Source organism: Chelonia mydas, chromosome 13 (genome assembly GCF_015237465.2).
Source record: "Chelonia mydas isolate rCheMyd1 chromosome 13, rCheMyd1.pri.v2, whole genome shotgun sequence".
Taxonomy (NCBI): domain Eukaryota; kingdom Metazoa; phylum Chordata; order Testudines; family Cheloniidae; genus Chelonia; species Chelonia mydas.
In genome coordinates, this window is record NC_051253.2 from 40,675,498 (window position 1) to 40,693,487 (window position 17,990).

A 17,990-nucleotide genomic window follows, 5' to 3' on the forward strand; every position below is an offset into this window, starting at 1 on the left:
TGGGCTACAGCTCACTTCACCAGATGAACAGAATGGACCATATAGTAAGAAGATAGATACATACATACAGAGAAGGTGGAAGTTGCCATACAAACTGTGAGAGGCTTATTAGTTCAGATGAGCTATTATCAGCAGGAGAAAAAACTTTTGTGGTGATAATCAAGATGGCCCATGTAGACAATTGACAAGAAGGTGTGAGGACACTTAACATGGGGAAATAGATTCAATATGTGGAATGACCCAGCCACTCCCAGTCTCTCTTCAAACCCAAGTTCATGGTATCTAGTTTGCATACTAATTCAAGCTCAGCAGTTTCTCAGTGGAGAAATCCAGGAATCGTTGGGAGTCTCTCACAGGGTCTGGTGACACTGGGTAGAGAAGAACAGAGACCGGCTGGGGACTGGGCATCCCCAGTGAAATCCAGGGAGATTCTGGCTCCTAAATATTGCAGGCTTCTTAACCCCGCAGCCTTAATCCACGGAGTCCATCTCCTGAGAGTCGTACAGCGGGGTGGGGGACAGGTGTGTGGCTAATGTGAAATTTGCAGATATGGGTGGGGTTTTGGAACAGGATTTAAGGGAATTGGGATCCCCAAACCCACTGGATATGGGCGCGTTTTGAATTGTTGACGTCATGTGAGTGGGGTTGGAAAGAGAATTTGGAACATGGTTGTACAGAGGCAGATGCTCACACAAAACACAGGTGAAAGCAGCCAAGGGGAAGCAAGAGGATTCAGAAAATGGAGCGGGGATTTGGGTAAAGGGGGCCCGGGACCGGGAGGGTGAGGGCCAGCTCTCTTTTTCTGGGTCTTTCTAGCTCAGAGGCCACCCCATCTAAGTGAGAGAGGGAGAAAGGTTGGATTTGCCCAAGTAAGCTCGCAAACACCTTTCAGGGCAGGGAGGGAGGCCGGGAAGTTGGCAGACAGGAGAGCGGCAGCTTCTGGGCTGCATCCAAAGGAGTCCTGTGATTGTGGAAGGTCAGGGCTGGGGCTGGGGCGCACACTGGAGAGGGGGCGGAATATGGCGGGGATGTTAAACCTTGTCCTTAAGGGTTTAACCCCGGATGATAGTCAGACCTCAGGGGTTCCGAAGCCAAATCAGTGATCGACACCCAAAAGAAACACAGTAGTGTGAATGGAGGGGAAATATTTAGTGAGTGTCTACACATATAGACCCACACAATATAGATTTAGTATATGTACAAACACACACACACACAACTGTAATTGTGGTAAGTCAGGCGCAGGGCTGGGACACGCACTGGAGAGGGACAGAATTTGGCAGGGATGTTAAACCTTGTTCCTCAGGGTTTAAACCAGCGACATTCGGACCTCTGGTGCCGAATTAGCGATCAAAATCACCCCAGTAATGTGTGAATGACAGGGGAAATGTTTAGTGTGTGTCTACACAGAGAGATATGCACTGAAGAGATTTAATATAGACACATACATGTGTATATATTGTATTCGTATTGATATGTTATAGCTATAGCTATAAATCCTCCCACACCGATGGGAACGAGACCTGCGGGTGGTTGTCTGATTGATTCCCCCTGGGGAAGCCGTGAGATGTGATCTCTGGGTGTCCGTGTTAGGAGGAGCTGAGTTAGTAGACCAGGAATTTTCCCTCCCCGATGTCCACCTCCTAAACCTCCTTTTGGCCACTGTCTCACTCCGCTTCTAATGGAGACGTGAGTGTGAACGTGCCCCGAGTGAGTCTAGACAATCCGCTTCCCCTTTTTGTACCAGCCCCGCTTTGCTCTGTGTCACTGTGTGTTTCTGGCACAGTAATACATGGCGGTGTCTGCAGCCGCGAGGGAGGCCAGCTGCAGGGAGAACCGGTTCTTGGAGGTATCCGAAGAGATGGTGGTCCGGCTTTGGAGAGACGCGGCAAACCACTTTCTCCCGTCGTGTGGGTATATACGTGCCACCCACTCCAGCCCTTTCCCGGGGGGCTGCCGGACCCAGATCCATGCGTAGCTGCTGTCAGTGATGGAGACGCCCGAGACGGCGCAGGTCAGTGTGAGGGTCTGTCCGGGCTTCACCACGCCCAGGCCGGTCTGCACCAGCTGCACCTGAGAGAGGACACCTGGGGAGAGGAAAAAAAATATGGACGAAATTAGCCAGCCAATGAATCTGTGCATCTGCCCCCAGTTCTCCCGCTGTCCAAGAGACACTCACAGCTGGGGGCCAATAACAGGGGAAGGAAAAGCCACAGAGATGTCATTCTCTTTTTCATAAAACGAGCGAGACTCCCGAGCAGGCAGGACCGGGCAGTTCTGTGTCTGGGGAGAGAGCTGAGGCTCCTAGAACCAGGGGTTTGTATTTAACCAGGAACCCCCCGGGGCAGCGATTTGCATGCGGCGTTTCCCCAGCGGGTATAAAGGGAGGGGCCCCTCTAGGTAGGGAGCTGTCTGGTGGGAAGCAGAGTCACACATCAACTTCATGTGTTAGCGTGCGACCAAGGGAGGGTAGATGCAGGTTCTGGGCTCTGCCAGAATAAAGGCCGTGAGGGCAGCCACCCAGGGACAGTCTAGAGCGCACGCGCGGGGGAAACGCATCGCCTTAGGGTCCGGTGCTTTTCCTGTAGCCGAGAAACCTGTGAGGGGGAGAGAGAGTGTGAGAGAGACACTGCTGGGCCCTGCTGGAGGGAGTGAAACTTGCTCTGTGTGCAGGTGTGTGTTAGGCTGGACCCAGACAATCCCTTACACTGACCTGTAAAGTATCCGGTGACTCCGTTCCAAGCTATGCGGTTCGGACATTGCTGAGAAGAGCAGGGAATGGCTCGGGGACACCTAATATTCTGGGGTCATACACTCTGCCCTTTCTCTCAAACACTGGGACGTCCACGGAGAAGGCGGACAAAATGCCTGCTCATGACCCAGAGAAGAAAGAGGATAAACTAGACTGGAGTAAGGCACCTTTACTCGGGTATAACCTCATCCAGAGTAGGCCTTGCACTGTTATAACCACATGGACGAAAACATTACACTCCTAACTCAAGCAGTTATATGAATACAAAAGCTGTGTGTAGACCAGATCTGAGTGCTCTAGGGACTGGTTTATAAACAGACTTGCTCCAGTTTGTCTTAGGCCTTGTCTACAGGGAAATTAGTTTTGGTATAACCTAAAATGTGAATTTAAATCCATGTGTACATATCTTGGTCTAACCCCAAGTGTGCACTCTCATTTGGGTAGAAAAGTGCCTTTCCAGGGTTTATATCCCCTGGTCTACACTTGAACTAACTCTTTCTTTCTTTCTTTCTTTCTTTCTTTCTTTCTTTCTTTCTTTCTTTCTTTCTCTCTCTCTCTCTCTCTCCACATTTGAGTAAAAGGTGTCCCTGTATTGGAGCGGTGGCTATTCGGAAAATGTGTTGGGCATATGAAATAGATATAAACAGTGTCCTTGGGGAAATGACTCTCTTGTGGGAATGTCTGATGGGGAAGGAGCAGCAGCTGAATGCGGGAGAAGGGCTGGTTTAGGCCACAGAACCTGACAAGCAGCTCTGGTGAGAGGGAAGGAAAAGGGAATGGAGAGAAGATACAGCCCGTGGGCTTTGCCAGAACACAGGCTGTGATGGCAGGACACAGCACCGAATCTGAAGAGCAGGATGGAGGGAAACACAGCACCTTATTATTAGGTGCTTTCCAGGTAGAAGAACTGCCTCGGAGTGAGGGTGGGTGTGTCATAAACATAGAAATAAGGGTAACATAAAATCCCTCCTGGGAAGCTGTACTGAATCGCTGTAAGGGGTTAAGAAGCTCAGATAACCTAGTTGGCACCTGACCAGAAGGCCAATGAGGAAAGAAGATACTTTAAAATCTGGCGGGGGCAGGGAGGAGGTTTTGTTTGTGCTCTTTTTATTGTTCTCTCTCCGGATGGAGAGACCAGGAAGGGACAACATCTCCTGAAAATAAAACCTGAAATGATTCATCTATGATTACAAAAATTGTAAGTAAGGCAAGGAAATGTGTTAGATTATCTTTTGTTTTAGCTTGTGAATTTTCCCTATGCTAAGAGGTAGTTTTATTCCTGTTTCTGTAGCTGTGAAGCTGAGTCCAGAGGTGAGTACTCTGTTTTAAATCTTTTTATTACCCTGTAAAGTTATCTTCCATCCTGATTTTGCAGGTGTGATTCTTTTACCTTTTTCTTTATACTGAAGCTCTTCTTTTAAGAACCTGATTGATTTTAGTGTCCTAAAGATAAAGGGTCTGGTTTGTACTTACATTTAAGGCAATTGGTTGGCATATTATTCTCAAGCCTCCCCAGGGAAGGGGGTGAAGAGGCTTGGGGGATATTTTGGGGGGGAGGGCTCCAAGTGACCCTTCCCTGAATTTTTGCTTAAATCACTTGGTGGTGACAGCAATACCATCCAAGGACAAGGAAAAGAACTTGTGCCTTGGGGGAGTTTTAACCTAAGCTGGTAGGATATGCGCTTGGGGGGGGGGGTTTCATGCGGGTCCCCACATCTGTACCCCAGAGTTCAGAGCAGATAGGGTCGGGGGGGGGGGGGGGGGGGGGACACTCTGACGGGGTGTGAGAAAGACTGCTGCCCCCTAAGGCAGGGAATGAGATTTGTTGTGCTCATTTTGGTTTGTGTGGGCCTGAGTCAGTGTTACCTTCTACTGGAAGGAAAGAGACTTTCTTGGTTCACAGAAAACATACTCCTGTACACACCTGGATACACGGAAATAGCCACAGATTCACATGCTGATAAGAACATAAGAACGGCCATACTGGGTCAGACCAAAGGTCCATCCAGCCCAGTATCCTGTTTGCTGACAGTGGCCAATGCCAGGTGCCCCAGAGGGAATGAACAGAACAGGGAATCATCAAGTGATCCAACCCCTGTTGCCCATTCCCAGCTTCTGGCAAACAGAGGCTAGGGACACCATCCCTGCCCATCCTGGCTAATTGCCATTGATGGACTTATCTAGTTCTTTTTTGAACCCTGTTATAGTCTTTCCTTCACAACATCCTCTTGCAAGGAATTCCACAGATTGGCTGTGTGTTGTCTGAAGAAATCAGGGAGCAGAGCCCCTGGGGCCTGAGTGATTTTGTGTAATCTACATTTCCATTAATCTTTCCCTGCCTGTTCTTGGAACCATTGTAATGAAAACAAATACATTTATTTTCTCAGGAAGTTTGACGAGATCCTGTGGGAGCTGAAAGGCAAACTGTGTCCAGGAAAAGGGGGTAAGTTCTGGATTCTCTGAAAAAAATCTCTTCATATCTGTTTTTTCATATTAAATTTACTGTGTGTGTCTCTTTCTGGGTGGCTTAACTCTCTCTGTAACTCTGACCTCATTATTGTTTACTGACCTCTTCTCTTTTGTATGAGTCCCTTCTTTGCTCTCTGTCACTGGGCTACCTCTGGCACAGGAATAGGTGGCTGTGTCTGCAGATGTCAGGAAACCTTGCTGCAGGTGGTGTGCAAACACTGAAGGTTAAACAGAAGGTGTGAGCCTGAGTTCTTGTGTTAATTATTATAATTAAATGTCTTTCTTTTTTCAGAAAGACCTAAGGCAGTAAGGCAGCCAAATCTCATTGAAAGTAAAATTCCATTGAGTTTTCACATAATTTCATTTCATTTGCAATCACATTGGGAAAAATTCTGTAATTTTAATAGATTCATAGATATTAAGACCAGATGGGATTACCAAGGGATTTGATCATCTAGTCTGACCTGCTTAACACAGGGCATTGAACCTCACCCAATGATTCCTGCATCAAGCCCATAAGTAATCTTTGAGTTTTAGTATCTGTTTTCGTAAAACCTATGTGTGGCACAGATTATCACCCATCTGCTTATTGTGTGGGTTTTACACCTTCTTCTGAGAGACAGAGTGAAATAATATCTTTGATTGGACCAACTTCTGTTGGTGAAAGAGACAAGCTGTCTGGCTACACAGAGCTCTTCTTCAGGTCTGATATTTTCCAGACCTGCAGAGAAGATCTGCATTGCTCAAAAACGTCTCTTTCACCATTTGAAGTTGTTTCAGCAGCAGATATTACCTCACCCACCTTGTGTATCTTAATATTTTTGGGACCACCAGGGCTACAACAACACTGCAAACAACCTTCCTCTGAAGCATCAGGTACCCTTGGAGGTGGGATACCTGATTAGATGGACCTCGAGTCTCATCCAATATCTAATCATGTTTCTATGAGAGAGAGAAAACTCACTCATTCCTTTACAGAGTTTCGGAATACAAGAGCATTCTCACTCCCTCTCACTTTCTCTCTGTGGATGCTTGTATCCTTCTGGAAGGAATGAGATCTGGTGTGTGTGTGTGTGTGTGTGTGTGTGTGTGTGCGCGCGCGCGTGTACACACTTTCTCCACTCACAGGGGTGATGATGTAAGTAACGATGTGATTCCAGTCCCATTGAGATTAACCGTTTTGACTTTCTGTGTGTGGACACTCTTATGCATTGGTTATAAACTTTGCTTCCAGCATTTTTCCTGGTTCCCAAGATGAACCGCTGGAACGAATTTGAAACCGAAATGTGAGCATGCACACACAAAAATGGCACCCATTTAACTAAACTGATTTATATTAATTCGGAGTAATTGATTTTTGTAGACTAGTCCCCAGGAAGCGATAGAGGTTGATTCTTCACCGTGCCAAGATTCTCATGAATGTTTAGCACTGAAGGAGTCTATTTGGGGAGAGAAGGGAGTGGACAGGGGAAGCAGAAGATGTCCCTTCATTTCCATCTAGTGGAAATTTCTTGTGTTTGTGTTTCCCTTTCTCTAGACAGATAAATTACAGCATGCCAGAGGCCTGAGAGTATGTTCAGAATCCACATCCCCTTTTTGCACGGGTCCCTACTTTGCTCTGCTTCACTGTGTCTGCCTGGCGCAGTAATACGTGGCGGTGTCTGCAGCTCCCAGGGAGGCCAGCTGCAGGGAGAACCGGTTCTTGGAGGAATCAGGGGAAATGGTGATTTGGTTCTGGAAAGATGAGCTGTAGTCTGTGTACCAGGTGGAACTGCTGTAATATCTCCGTCCCAGCCACTCCAGCCCTTTCCCAGGAGGCTGCCGGACCCAGTGCCAGCCATGACCACTAGTGATGGACTGACCCGAGACTGCGCAGGTCACGGTGAGGGTCTCTCCAGGCTTCACCGCTCCCGGGCCGGACTGGACCAGCTGGATTTGGGCAAGGACACCTGAAAAAGGAGGGAATTTGTTTCAGGAATTATAATGCTGTTCAGATACTCCTCGGGGACTCCCCCTGCTCTGCTGAAGTCAAGGGTCATTTCTCCCTCCAGTACAAGTGAAGCAGAACTTTCCCTACCCCCTCCCACAGACACTCACAGGAATGGGTGGCTAAGAGGAATAAGAGGGTGAAGAATGAGTCCATGATGGTCTGAATTAATGAACTGACTCCCCAGCAGCAGGGACCGGGCAGTTCAGTGTCTGGGGAGTGACTGAGGCTTCTAGGACCAGGAGTTTGTATTTAAACAGGAACCCCCCTGGGTAGAGATTTGCATGTGGGTTTCACCCATCCGGGAGGGGAGATGAAAGGGCCTGGTTCTGGGCTAAATGGAGGAAACAGATTGAGGTGCAGCAGCTGCTGCCCTGCAGCGGAACAGGGGAGAATTGACTGGTGGCAGGTGGGGATCTCTCTGGGGCCTGGCCCTTTTCATCAAGTGAAACTCAGGATTCTGATCTGTCTGGGAGATGATCTCTTCAGAAGCAGAAAATTAAAGAAATTTAATCTGGGTGTCATAAATATAAAGGGAAGGGTAAACAGAGCTGTTTAAATCCCTCCTGGCCAGAGGAAAAACCCTTTCACCTGTAAAGGGTTAAGAAGCTAGGATAACCTTGCTGGCACCTGAGCAAAATGACCGATGAGGAGACAAGATACTTTCAAAGCTGGAGGGGAGGGGGCAGAAACAAAGGGTCTCTCTGTCTGTGTGATGCTTTTGCCAGGACCAGAGCAGGAATGCAGGTCAGAACTCCTGTAAAGGGTTAATAAGCAATCTAGTTAGAGATGCGTTAGATTCTGTTTTGTTTCAATGGCTGATAAAATAAGTTGTGCTGAATGGAATGTATATTCCTGTTTTTGTGTCTTTTTGTAACTTAAGGTTTTGCCTAGAGGGATTCTCTATGTTTTGAATCTGATTACCCTGTAAGGTATTTACCATCCTGATTTTACTGAGGTGATTCTTTTTCTTTTTCTTCAATTAAAATTCTTCTTTTAAGAACCTGATTGCTTTTTCCTTGTTCTTAAGATCCAAGGGTTTGGGTCTGTGTTCATCTATGCAAATTGGTGAGGATTTTTATCAAGCCTTCCCCAGGAAAGGGGGTGGAGGGTTTGGGAGGATTTTTTTTTGGCGGGCGGGGGGGGAGGGGAGACGTTTCCAAGCAGGCTCTTTCCCAGTTATATATTTATTAGACGCTTGGTGGTGGCAGCAATAAAGTCCAAGGGCAAAAGGTAAAATAGTTTGTACCCTGGGGAAGTTTTAACCTAAGCTGGTAAAAATAAGCTTAGGGGGTTTTTCATGCAGGTCCCCACATCTGTACCCTAGAGTTCAGAGTGGGGAAGAAACCCTGACACTGGGGAACTTTGAAATAACCTTAAATATAGGTAGGGCCTGCTTCTGCTCCCTGTGAAATCAAGGCTAATATTGGTGGGGTCCAGTCCTGCCCTCAGTGACTGGGATGAATACCTAAAATAATCCCACAGATATTAGTGATGTGATGCTGGGTTTGTACCAGTGTAACTGAGAGCAGAGTCTGGTTTACATTGACTGAGCTAACAGCAGGATTGGACCAGATGGAGAAAGGGTCTTATTCCAGTAGAGCTGGGTATAAAGTGGGTTGTTTCCCCCCCGAAAAACTTTTTGTTAAAAAAAAAATCTTGAAAAGTAAAAATTTAAAATCATCACCAATCATGGACTTTTTGGCCAAAACCCAAAATATCTTTCAACCAAATGCCCAAAAGAGATTTTCTGGAAAAAAACTTTAGCTAAATACTTAATTTTCCATTGCAGAAAAGCTCTGACAGGAAAATTTTTACTATCCACTTCAGTCATTGATATGCCCTAATTACCATATCAGAGGGGTAGCCCTGTTAGTCTGGATCTAATTGTTTAATCCCAAACTGATGGTGTCAAATTTAAAAATGAACTGAAGCTCTGCAGTTTCTCTTTGTAGTCTGGTCCTGAAGTTTTTTTGCTGCAGGATGGCGACCTTTAAAAGTATGAATTTAAAAAATGAACATTAGTTCATTTGCAAATTTGACACCATCAGCTCAGGATTAAACAAAGACTGTGACTAGTTCGCGGACTACAAAAGCAGTTTCTCCTCCCTTGGTGTTCACATCTCAACTGCTAGAAGAGGGCCTCATCCTCCCTGATAGAACTAACCTCGTTATCCCTAGCCTGATTCTTGCTTGCATATTTATATCTGCCCCTGGAAATTTCCACTACACGCCGCTGACGAAGTGGGTATTCACCCACCAAAGCTCATGCTCCAATACATCTGTTAGTCTATAAGGTGCCACAGGACTCTTTGCTGCTAATTACCATAGTGTCTGAGCACAATCTTTAGTGTGTTTTGTGCTCTTAACTCTACTGTGAAGTAGGGAAGTGTCAATATCCCCATTACACAGATGGGAAACTGAGGCAGAGAAAGCCAGATTCTCAGAGGCATTTAGGTTCCTAAATATCCAGATAAGCAACTATTGGAATTTTCAAAAGTACCCAGGTGTCAACAACTCATTGAAATCAATGGGAGTTAGGCAAATATCTACACCATAAGCACCTAAATATCTTTAAAATAGCTGGCCCGGTGTGAGCTAAACTGCTAAACTTAGGCATCTAGTGAGATTTGCACATCTGCAATTTTAGGTGCCCAACTTTGAAAATCTGCCCTGGAGAGACTTGTGGAAGGTGAGTCTTGTGCTTAGGGAGGCTGTGGAATCTCCATCACTGGAGATTTTTAAGAGCGGGTTAGACAAACACTGTCAGGGATGGTTCAGAAGAGAAAACTCAGTCCTTCCATGAGTGTAGGGGACTGGACTAATGACCTCTCCAGGTCCCTTCCAGCCCTAGGATTCCATGATTCGAAGTCTTTGGTAGACCCGGAGCGTGTGTGTGTGTGTGTGTGTGGGGAGGGGGGTGTCACAGAGACTAATGAATGGCCTGATTTTTAAAGATGTTTCAACGGGAATTATTAAAAATCTTTAACTTTAAAAATCTGGCTGTAAGTGAATTGCCTCAGGCCTCGCAGAGCAATAAACAGGGCAGACGCGCCTCTGGCCAGCTCCCTGATCCCTGAATCACACTTCCTCCTGGTCATTGAAGATTCCACTAAATAGGAGAAACTCCCTGGAAACTTGTCGGGGCTGGAAACGAGCTAGCAGCGCCAAGGGGGAAAGCTCTCCGGCGCCTTAGGAGAGCTAGGAAGATTGTAACAGGGAACAGATGTAGCCGACTCATTGAGGGAGACTCTCCCCACCGGGGGCTTGTCACGGAGTGTATCACCGTGGGTCCCACCTGGTGCAGTAATAGGTGGCCGTGTCTGCAGCGGTCAGGGAGCGGAGTTCCAGGTAATACTCGTTCTTGGCGTCATCTTTGGCAATGTTCGCTCGGGTTTGGAGGTCGGGGGCGTAGTTCGTGCTCCCGGAGAAATGGATGCGCCCTACCCATTGCAGCCCTCGGCCGGGGAGTTCGCGCACCCAGTTCCACCAGGCGCGGGTAGCGATGGAGTCCCCCGACACTTTACAAGTCACAGTGAGGGACTCTCCGGGCTTCACCGCTGCCGGGGCGGACGGGACCAGCTGGATCTGTGAGAGGACACCTTGGCGAAGGGAGAGAAAAGGAGAAGTGACCCTCCACTCTACACTGCTGGCAGGGAGCGAAAGCGGGGTCTGCGTGTTCCCGAAATACTCACCGAAGGGAGCGGCCAAGATGCCGAAAAGAAACCCCCGCAGCAACGCCATGTCTCAGAGGTGTAGCAGGAAGGGTCTGGGGATACTCCTCAGCAGGAAGAAACGGGCCAGCGCCGTGCGGTGCCTGAGGCTCGCAGGACCGGGGGCTGGGGTTTAAGCAGGGCAGGGATTTGCATGTGGGTTTCGCCCAGCGGGCGTGGGAGGTGAAAGGGCTTGGGGCGGGAGGGCTCTGACTGAGCAGGAATAGTCTCCTTCCACCGGCCTGCGCCGTGCACCGGGGTGAGACACGGAATTGCTGTATTTGTGGGGCGCTGGGCCGGCTCTTCAAGTTACACCGAACACTTTTAAATATAGTCAAGACTCTGACACGGAGCATAAAACCCGTTAGCTCTCCCTCGTAGCTGCTTGACCCCCTCAGTGTGAGCGACCAGACCCGTGCTCTCCGCTGCTGTGTGTTTGCGTGTTGATGTCCCCGGCGGGGTATGAAATAAGATCTGGGTCTTGTCATACGTGGGATTGTTTGGATGTTGCGGACCCCTGCTGGGTGGACCGGGTATGACTGTCTTGCCGTGTGTCCCTGCCGCCGGTTATTGGAATGAAGGAGAATTATCTCTATTTTAGGGATGGGGAAACTAAGGCACAGGGAGGTGAAGTGACTTCCCAAAGTCACCCAGCAACAGAGTCGGGAACAGAGCCCAGTTCTCCTCAATTTTAATCCTCGAGGGGCACCCTGCCTCCTTGCAGGACCTTGTCACAGCGCATGGGTGCAAATCCATTTGTGTAACATTGCTGCTCTCTGCTGGATTGAATGAGTCCCGCCCGAGAAGAAAGGCCAGGGTGTGTTTGCGAGGCCTCCTGGCTCCTGCTAGGTGGAGAAAAGACCAACTCGTTCTGCATGTGGATGTCCCTCCCTGCTCGTCCGCATGGGAGGGAAGGAGTCGGAATCAGCTTTTATGTGTTTCTGTCGTTGCTACCTCTTAGGAGTAATAAACCCATCTCTCTCTCTCTGTGTGTGTGTGTACGTTTGTCTATTTTACTGCTGCCTCCTGCTGAAGGAGATGCGACCTGCTCTCTCGCTCTCTCTCTGTTTGCTCGTCTCAGTGGGGGTGCGGCATGCGTGACTTCTGCTCGCTTGCCGGCTTTCTCAATGTCTGTGTGTCCGCGCTGCCGCCTGCTGAAGGAGATGCAACCGGCTCAGTGAGTGTGTGTGTGTGTGTGTTTGCTACTCTTTCGGTGAGAGTGCGTGACTTCCCCTTGCTCGCTTGCTTTCTCTGGGTCTATGTGTCCGTGCTGCCGCCTGCTGGAGGGGATGGGAAGTCTCGAGGTTGGGTGTGTAGATACAGGTGTGTTTTTCATTACTGCTCCCAACGAAACGGAATAAGACCCGTGCAGTGTGTGTTGTGTTGCAGGGGACTTGATACACGAGGTATTTTCCTAGCTTCCCCTCCTGAAAACCCCTCCTGTCGGTAAGTCCCTCTCCCTCAGCTCCTAACGCCCCGTGCTAAAGGGCGGTTTGCAAACCGGTTTCCCTTCTAGCTCCAATCCCCGCTTTGCTCTGGCCCACTGCCTTCGTCTGGAGCAATAACACACGGCGGTTCCTGCAGCTGTCATGTGTGACGAAGTGGGACTGTTCTTAATGTTTCCTCTGAATAGTGTGGGGGTGCCTCAGTTTCCCCTATGCAGTTCTTAAGTATCTAGGTGGTGGGATAAGGGTGTATGATCACTGCAGAGCCCTAGAGGGCAAGTGTGTGCAGGGGTCTGGACACAGAGAATGGCCGACACCCTGTTTCCTGACAACTGGTGGGAGTGGTGGGATCTACTGCACCCCATGGATGGCACTTCCTGCAGTAAGTGACTGGGGAGCAGTAAAACAAAGGGGGGATTGATGGGGACCAGGCGTGCTGAAGGCTCAGAGAGGAGCGGTTTCTGGGGGCAGTTAACCCCCGGGAGTGTGTGACCAGCGAGAAGGACTGTGCAGTAACAGGGTTCCCTGGGGACTGCGATGAGCAGTCTCAGGGGCGGAGGAGCCTGCGGCTTGGCCCTGGTAGAGAGAAGGACTTTTGCAGTAACAGGGTCCCCCAGGGGATTGCAGCGAGCGGTCCCGGGGGCGGAGGAGTCTGCAGCTCGACCCTGGCAAAGAGGTGGTGACCTTGAGAAGGGCTGGCACACTAGGGGTTCTCCCTGGAAACCCTGGGGAGCTGAGAGCACACAGGCCTGTGAGTCCACAACAACTTGGGAAGAGCGGAGTGAGGGCCTGTCACCGTCTCCTTGAGAAGGACATTGTAACCTGGTGCAGAAAGAGAGGGTTGAGCATTGGAAAGTTCACCAAAGCACAGTTCATCGTGCAGCTGGAGGAGGATGACCGCTCTAAGGAACAGATTCCTGACCCCAAATGGGGCTATAGCAGGATCTGAGAGCAGCTGGAGTGGGAGCCAGGCATCCCCAAGACTCCAGTCCCCGACCAGACGGGGGTCTTCATGATTGGGTTCCCCATCGGGGGATTGGAGACGGACAGGATTGGAGCTGAGTCCGAGAGAGCAAGAGGACTGTGAGAGACAGCGAGAGCCCGAGAAAGAGCTGCAGAAGCAGCAGCAGCATGAACTGGCAGTGGGGGAGCAGAGAGGCCTAGGGGACCTCCCAGGGGTGAGTGGGGATAGACCCTGGGGAGCCAGTTCCTCAGGGAACCTCGAGACTAAATTGCTGCCCCTGGTTAAGGAAGGGGGGGATATGGATGCCCACCTCACTGCCTTTGAGCAGGCTGGAGATTTGAACCAGGGGGACCCTGCAGAAAAGCCCAGGTGTCTAGCTCCCTTGCTGGGTCCCAAGGCCATAGACTCCGTCAGCCAGATGGGTGGGGAGGTGGACAGGCTCCCACTCCTGGCCCCGGCCTATGTGTCTGTGTGGAGTTTCCTGGGGCCAGGCCCCTCAGACCTCCAGTGGGAACGGAAGGTGATGGTCAATGGGGAGACATTCCTGGGGTGGTGAGATCCTGGGACAGAGAGAACTTTTGTCAGGCCCTGGGTGGTGCAGCCTCAGATGCTGAGGGGCTGTATGAGCTGGGTGAGGGTCCCAGGGACAAAGCCCCTCGCTCCGCCTATGGCCCAGATCCCTGTGCAGACACAGGAGGGGTGGGGCTGGCTGGCCGTTGGGGTTCTCCAGGATACCACCTGCGATACCCTGTTGGGGTGTGACTGTGTCTCTTTGGGACTGGATCCAGGCCCTGCTCCTGTAGCGACCAAGGGTTTGAATTTGGATCCAGGGAACCTATCGGCGGTGAGGGAAATGGTCAGTGAAAATGCAAATGACCTGGCTGGCAGTGGGAGGAGCGGCTAGGCTCAGGCTATCTGCCTGCCTGTAACCAGACCCCTGGGGCTGCGTGGGACAAAGAGATGCTCCCCGCCCCCCTTGCACACCGGAGCAGGGGGAGGGGGGCTCAGGCTGGCTCTGATGCAGTGAGGAAAGCAGGGAGCTCGCTGCCTGACCCCACTGGGACAGCAAGGGCAGCGCTGAACACAGTGGGAGCTGAGACCCCAGCTGAGTGGGGGGAAACACAGGCAGGGCAGGGGATCTGTTGGGAGTGGCAAGGTGCTCGGTAAGGAAAGTTTGGATGAGCCTAGGCAGCCTTGTGAGCTGATGGCTGTGTCTAGTCAGCAGGGTGGGAAGGCGAGGAGAGTGGAAGACGAGTGTCCCTGGACCTTACCTGTTAGCTGGGTGGAGAATTGGGACAGAGAAGGAAATGTGCATGTGTCTGTCAGGGGTATTGGCTTGCCTATGGAGGGAGCTACCCTGATCTCCAAGCAGTTGTCTGTGACCAGCCTTGTGTGCTGGGACAAGGGGAATGAGATCCCAAGCTGTGTGTCTGGGAAAGGAGAAAGTGTGTCCGGCTCTTCTTTGTCTGTGGAGCAGACAAAAGGGGCCTTTCAGCCTGTGATGGTTGAGGGTAGTGCAGTTGTCTCAGAGTTGGTTCTGGATTCAGCTAAAGCCCAGGAAGGGAAGGGTCCTAAGTTTGTGTCTGCTCGGGAGAATGGCCCTGTAACTAGGTCGCATCCAGTTAGTGTCTCTGTAAAATCCCAGAGACCAGACAATTCTGGTGCTTGTATTTTGCCTGTTGCTAGTGTGTTGTTGGGAAAGGGTGTCGCAACTCTGTCTAATCAGGGTGAGATCTTAGCCAGGGCACAAGGACAGCATGAAGGTGATGTGATTGTGTTATCTACTGAGGGTGTGGAAACCTGTATCAAGAAGGAAAAGATTCCGGAACTTGTGTGTGGCAAAGGGAAGGAGAATGCTTCTGACCTTTTATCTCGGAAGTCTGTAAGTTTGCCTGAAAGGGAATTGTGTAGGAATCCGCCGGATGGGCCAGAGGTAATTCTGGATGTAAGGGAGACCCAGAAAGAGTCTGTTGTTGCTCAGGAAAGTGTTCCTCTAGAGCAAGCCCTCGGTGAAGAGGGTAAGAGCAGAATTTCTGTGAGGGGTGAATTGTTGCACAGAAAAGCCCCTAGGGAAAGGAATCCTCAGGGAGTCTTTGCAAGCAGTTTACTGCAACTGAAGGGTGTGAAAGTGATTTAAACAAGAAAGTTTCAGTTCCTAACAGCCAGAAATTTTCTGTTGTGAATCGATCCACTGACTTTCGTGTTGAAAGACACAGTGTGGATAGCTTTGAGAAGGTCTCAGATGAAGTGAAAGCTGTTAAGAAAGTTAAACAGTCCTATAACGAAGTGGCTGTGTTTGGCCAGCTTGTGGGGGAGAAGACCCAATCCCAGTTTGACCCCATGGGGTTTTGGAGTGGCCAAAGGGCACGGGCTGCATAAACCTTCCCACATGCGGCCTGCGAGTGCTATCGACCACCCCCGACATAAGGGAGGGCGTGAAACTGGAAGGGCCTGGTGCAACTCCTACCAAGGAATGGGAGAGATGCTGGGGCATCCATGGGAACGTTGGTGGCTTCGAACTTCCCCAGGTCACCGGCTAAAGTGACCCCGCTCAGTTCGATCTCAAAGGGGGGAGAGATGTGACGAAGTGGGACTGTTCTTAATGTTTCCTCTGAATAGTGTGGGGGTGCCTCAGTTTCCCCTGGGCAGTTCTTAAGTATCTAGGTGGTGGGATAAGGGTGTATGATCACTGCAGAGCCCTAGAGGGCAGCTGTGTGCAGGTGTCTGGACACAGACAATGGCCGACACCCTGTTTCCTGACATTATGTCACTCAGCTGTTGACAGAACTCGTCTTCAGGGGCATTCCCAGAGATGTTGAGTAGGTTTTGGAAGGACGAGCAGTAGGAATGTAGGGTTCCCAGTCCCTGAAACCCCCCTCTGGGGACTGGCGGATCCAGTCCCTCTCCACAAGATAATCACCGAAGACTTTATAAGTCAGTTCGAGGGTCTCCCCTGGTGTCACCAGCTCGCAGTCGGAATGGACCAGCTGGATTTGGGAATGGTCATATTGAAGGGCGAGGGGACAAAGAAATCAATAGGTGACACCACCCCGCTGGGGGTGAATGGCTTGGAATTTTCATAAGAATGTAAGAACATATGAATGGCCATGGTGGGTCAGACCAAAGGTCCATCTAGCCCAGGATCCTGTCTGCCGACAGTGGCCAGGGCCAGGTGCCCCAGAGGGAATGAACAGAACAGGGAATCACCAAGTGATCCATCCCTTGTCACCCATTCCCAGCTTCTGGCAAACAGAGGGTAGGGACACCATCCCATTTCACCCAGCTTCCTTTGAAATCTTCTGCCTAAATCAATACAGGAGCCAGAAATACTCCACAGGATGGAGCAGCGGAGGGACAAAAAAAAAAAAAAAAGCCCTGTTTCATGAGGGGAGCTGGTGAAGGAGGAGATTGTCTGAGGTGGAAAGGCCAGTTCTGTGTCTGAGCAGAGGCTGAGGTTCCAACAATCAGGGGTTTGTATTTAAAGAGGAACCCCCTAGGCAGGGATTTACATGCAGGTTTCACACACAGGGGATGGGAGATAAAAGGGGGTTGGCATCAGGAGCTCTGGCTAGATAACTACCCCCCCGCCCTGAGTCTCCTTATAAAAGCACAAAGGAGAGACACAAGATTTCCCTTTGCCTGGGAAATGTTCCCACTCCCAAAGACCTGCATGTGGTAAGAATGATTCCACAGAGGATGGAGCAGCGATGGGTACTCATATCCTATGGGAGAAAACGGCGCTGCTTTGGGGGAAAGCTTGGCTCTGATCCAGGGTTATAGACCCCATCTCGTTCTTCGCCAGTGTTTTCTGATAGCTGTTGTCTTTCCATTATGAATTGCTTTAGAGTTGGCAGGTGTCAGAAGCTTTGTTCCACCACCACATCCCTTTAGAGAGAGATCGAATTTTAGGCTAAATATTTCCACAGGTGGTGTCCGTGGCCTGCCTGCCTGCCTTCTTTCTTTCTTTCTTTCTTTCTTTCTTTCTTTCTTTCTTTCTTTCTTTCTTTCTTTCTTTCTTTCTTTCTTTCTTTCAATAAAACGCTTTAACTCTCTGTTGTTAGCCCACTTCCCCTTTCTGTGTCACTGTGTCTGGGCACAGTAATAGGTGGCGGTGTCTGTGGCGGTCAGGGAGCGGAGCTGCAGGGAGAACTGGTTCTAGGGGGAATCTACTGTGGTGATGATCCTGCTTTGGAGAGATGGGGCGTAGTTCGTGCTCCCACCTTTAGTTATACGTCCCATCCATTCCAACCCTTTCCTGGGACTCTGCCCGATCCAGCTCCAGGAGCAACAGCCCCTAGAGATGATACCGCTGGAATCTCCAGAGACGACGCAGGTCAGGGTGAGGGTCTCTCTGGGTTTCGCCGCCGGACGGGACCAGCTGAACTTGCAAGTGGACGCCTGGGAAGAAGGAAAATGATTACTGGTCTTATTATTCCTACCCCAGTTTTACTCCATAGACCTGAAGTTTAGGATATGAAAATTCCCTGCTTTCTCCAGAAATACTCACAAGTCAGGGCAGATAACAGCAACCCGAAAACCAAGAGAGACTCCATGATTTGTTAGGGCAGCGCTCAGTCAGATATCACCATGTGGCAGTGTCTGAGCTGTGGGAACCAGAGGTTTATACTTAAACAGGAACCCCCCTGGGGCAGCAACTTGC

At 50.0% G+C, this 17,990-nt stretch overlaps 2 protein-coding genes, 1 long non-coding RNA gene and 3 gene segments (V, D, J or C); 1 reads left to right on the top strand and 5 right to left on the bottom strand.

Moving 5' to 3' along the window:
• LOC102940154 (immunoglobulin epsilon heavy chain-like) overlaps window positions 1-17,990 on the bottom strand; it is a 1,331,510-nt gene that overhangs the window by 573,604 nt on the left and 739,916 nt on the right. The gene's annotated exons all lie outside the window — the stretch shown is intronic.
• The window catches only part of LOC119563587, a 797,667-nt gene that overhangs the window by 553,572 nt on the left and 226,105 nt on the right, over window positions 1-17,990 (bottom strand).
• LOC119568011 overlaps window positions 1-17,990 on the bottom strand; it is a 937,337-nt gene that overhangs the window by 191,507 nt on the left and 727,840 nt on the right.
• Window positions 1-17,990, bottom strand: part of LOC102948108 — an 883,083-nt gene that overhangs the window by 165,999 nt on the left and 699,094 nt on the right. The window contains exons 1-2 of one of the 4 annotated variants that reach the window (XM_043527000.1): window positions 10,904-11,029; window positions 10,501-10,810 (exon numbers count right to left, since the gene is read on the bottom strand). The exons of the other annotated variants lie outside the window; for them this stretch is intronic. Coding sequence (XP_043382935.1) covers window positions 10,501-10,810; window positions 10,904-10,952 — 359 coding nt within the window. The 5' untranslated portion in view covers window positions 10,953-11,029. Of the gene's footprint in view, window positions 1-10,500; window positions 10,811-10,903; window positions 11,030-17,990 lie in introns of those variants that run through there. 4 annotated transcript variants of the gene reach the window in all.
• Window positions 1-17,990, top strand: part of LOC122462699 — a 480,831-nt gene that overhangs the window by 116,921 nt on the left and 345,920 nt on the right. The gene's annotated exons all lie outside the window — the stretch shown is intronic.
• On the bottom strand, window positions 1,512-2,307 carry LOC122462695. The segment is given in 2 exon segments: window positions 1,512-2,087; window positions 2,180-2,307. Coding segments are annotated over 2 exon segments (381 nt in total).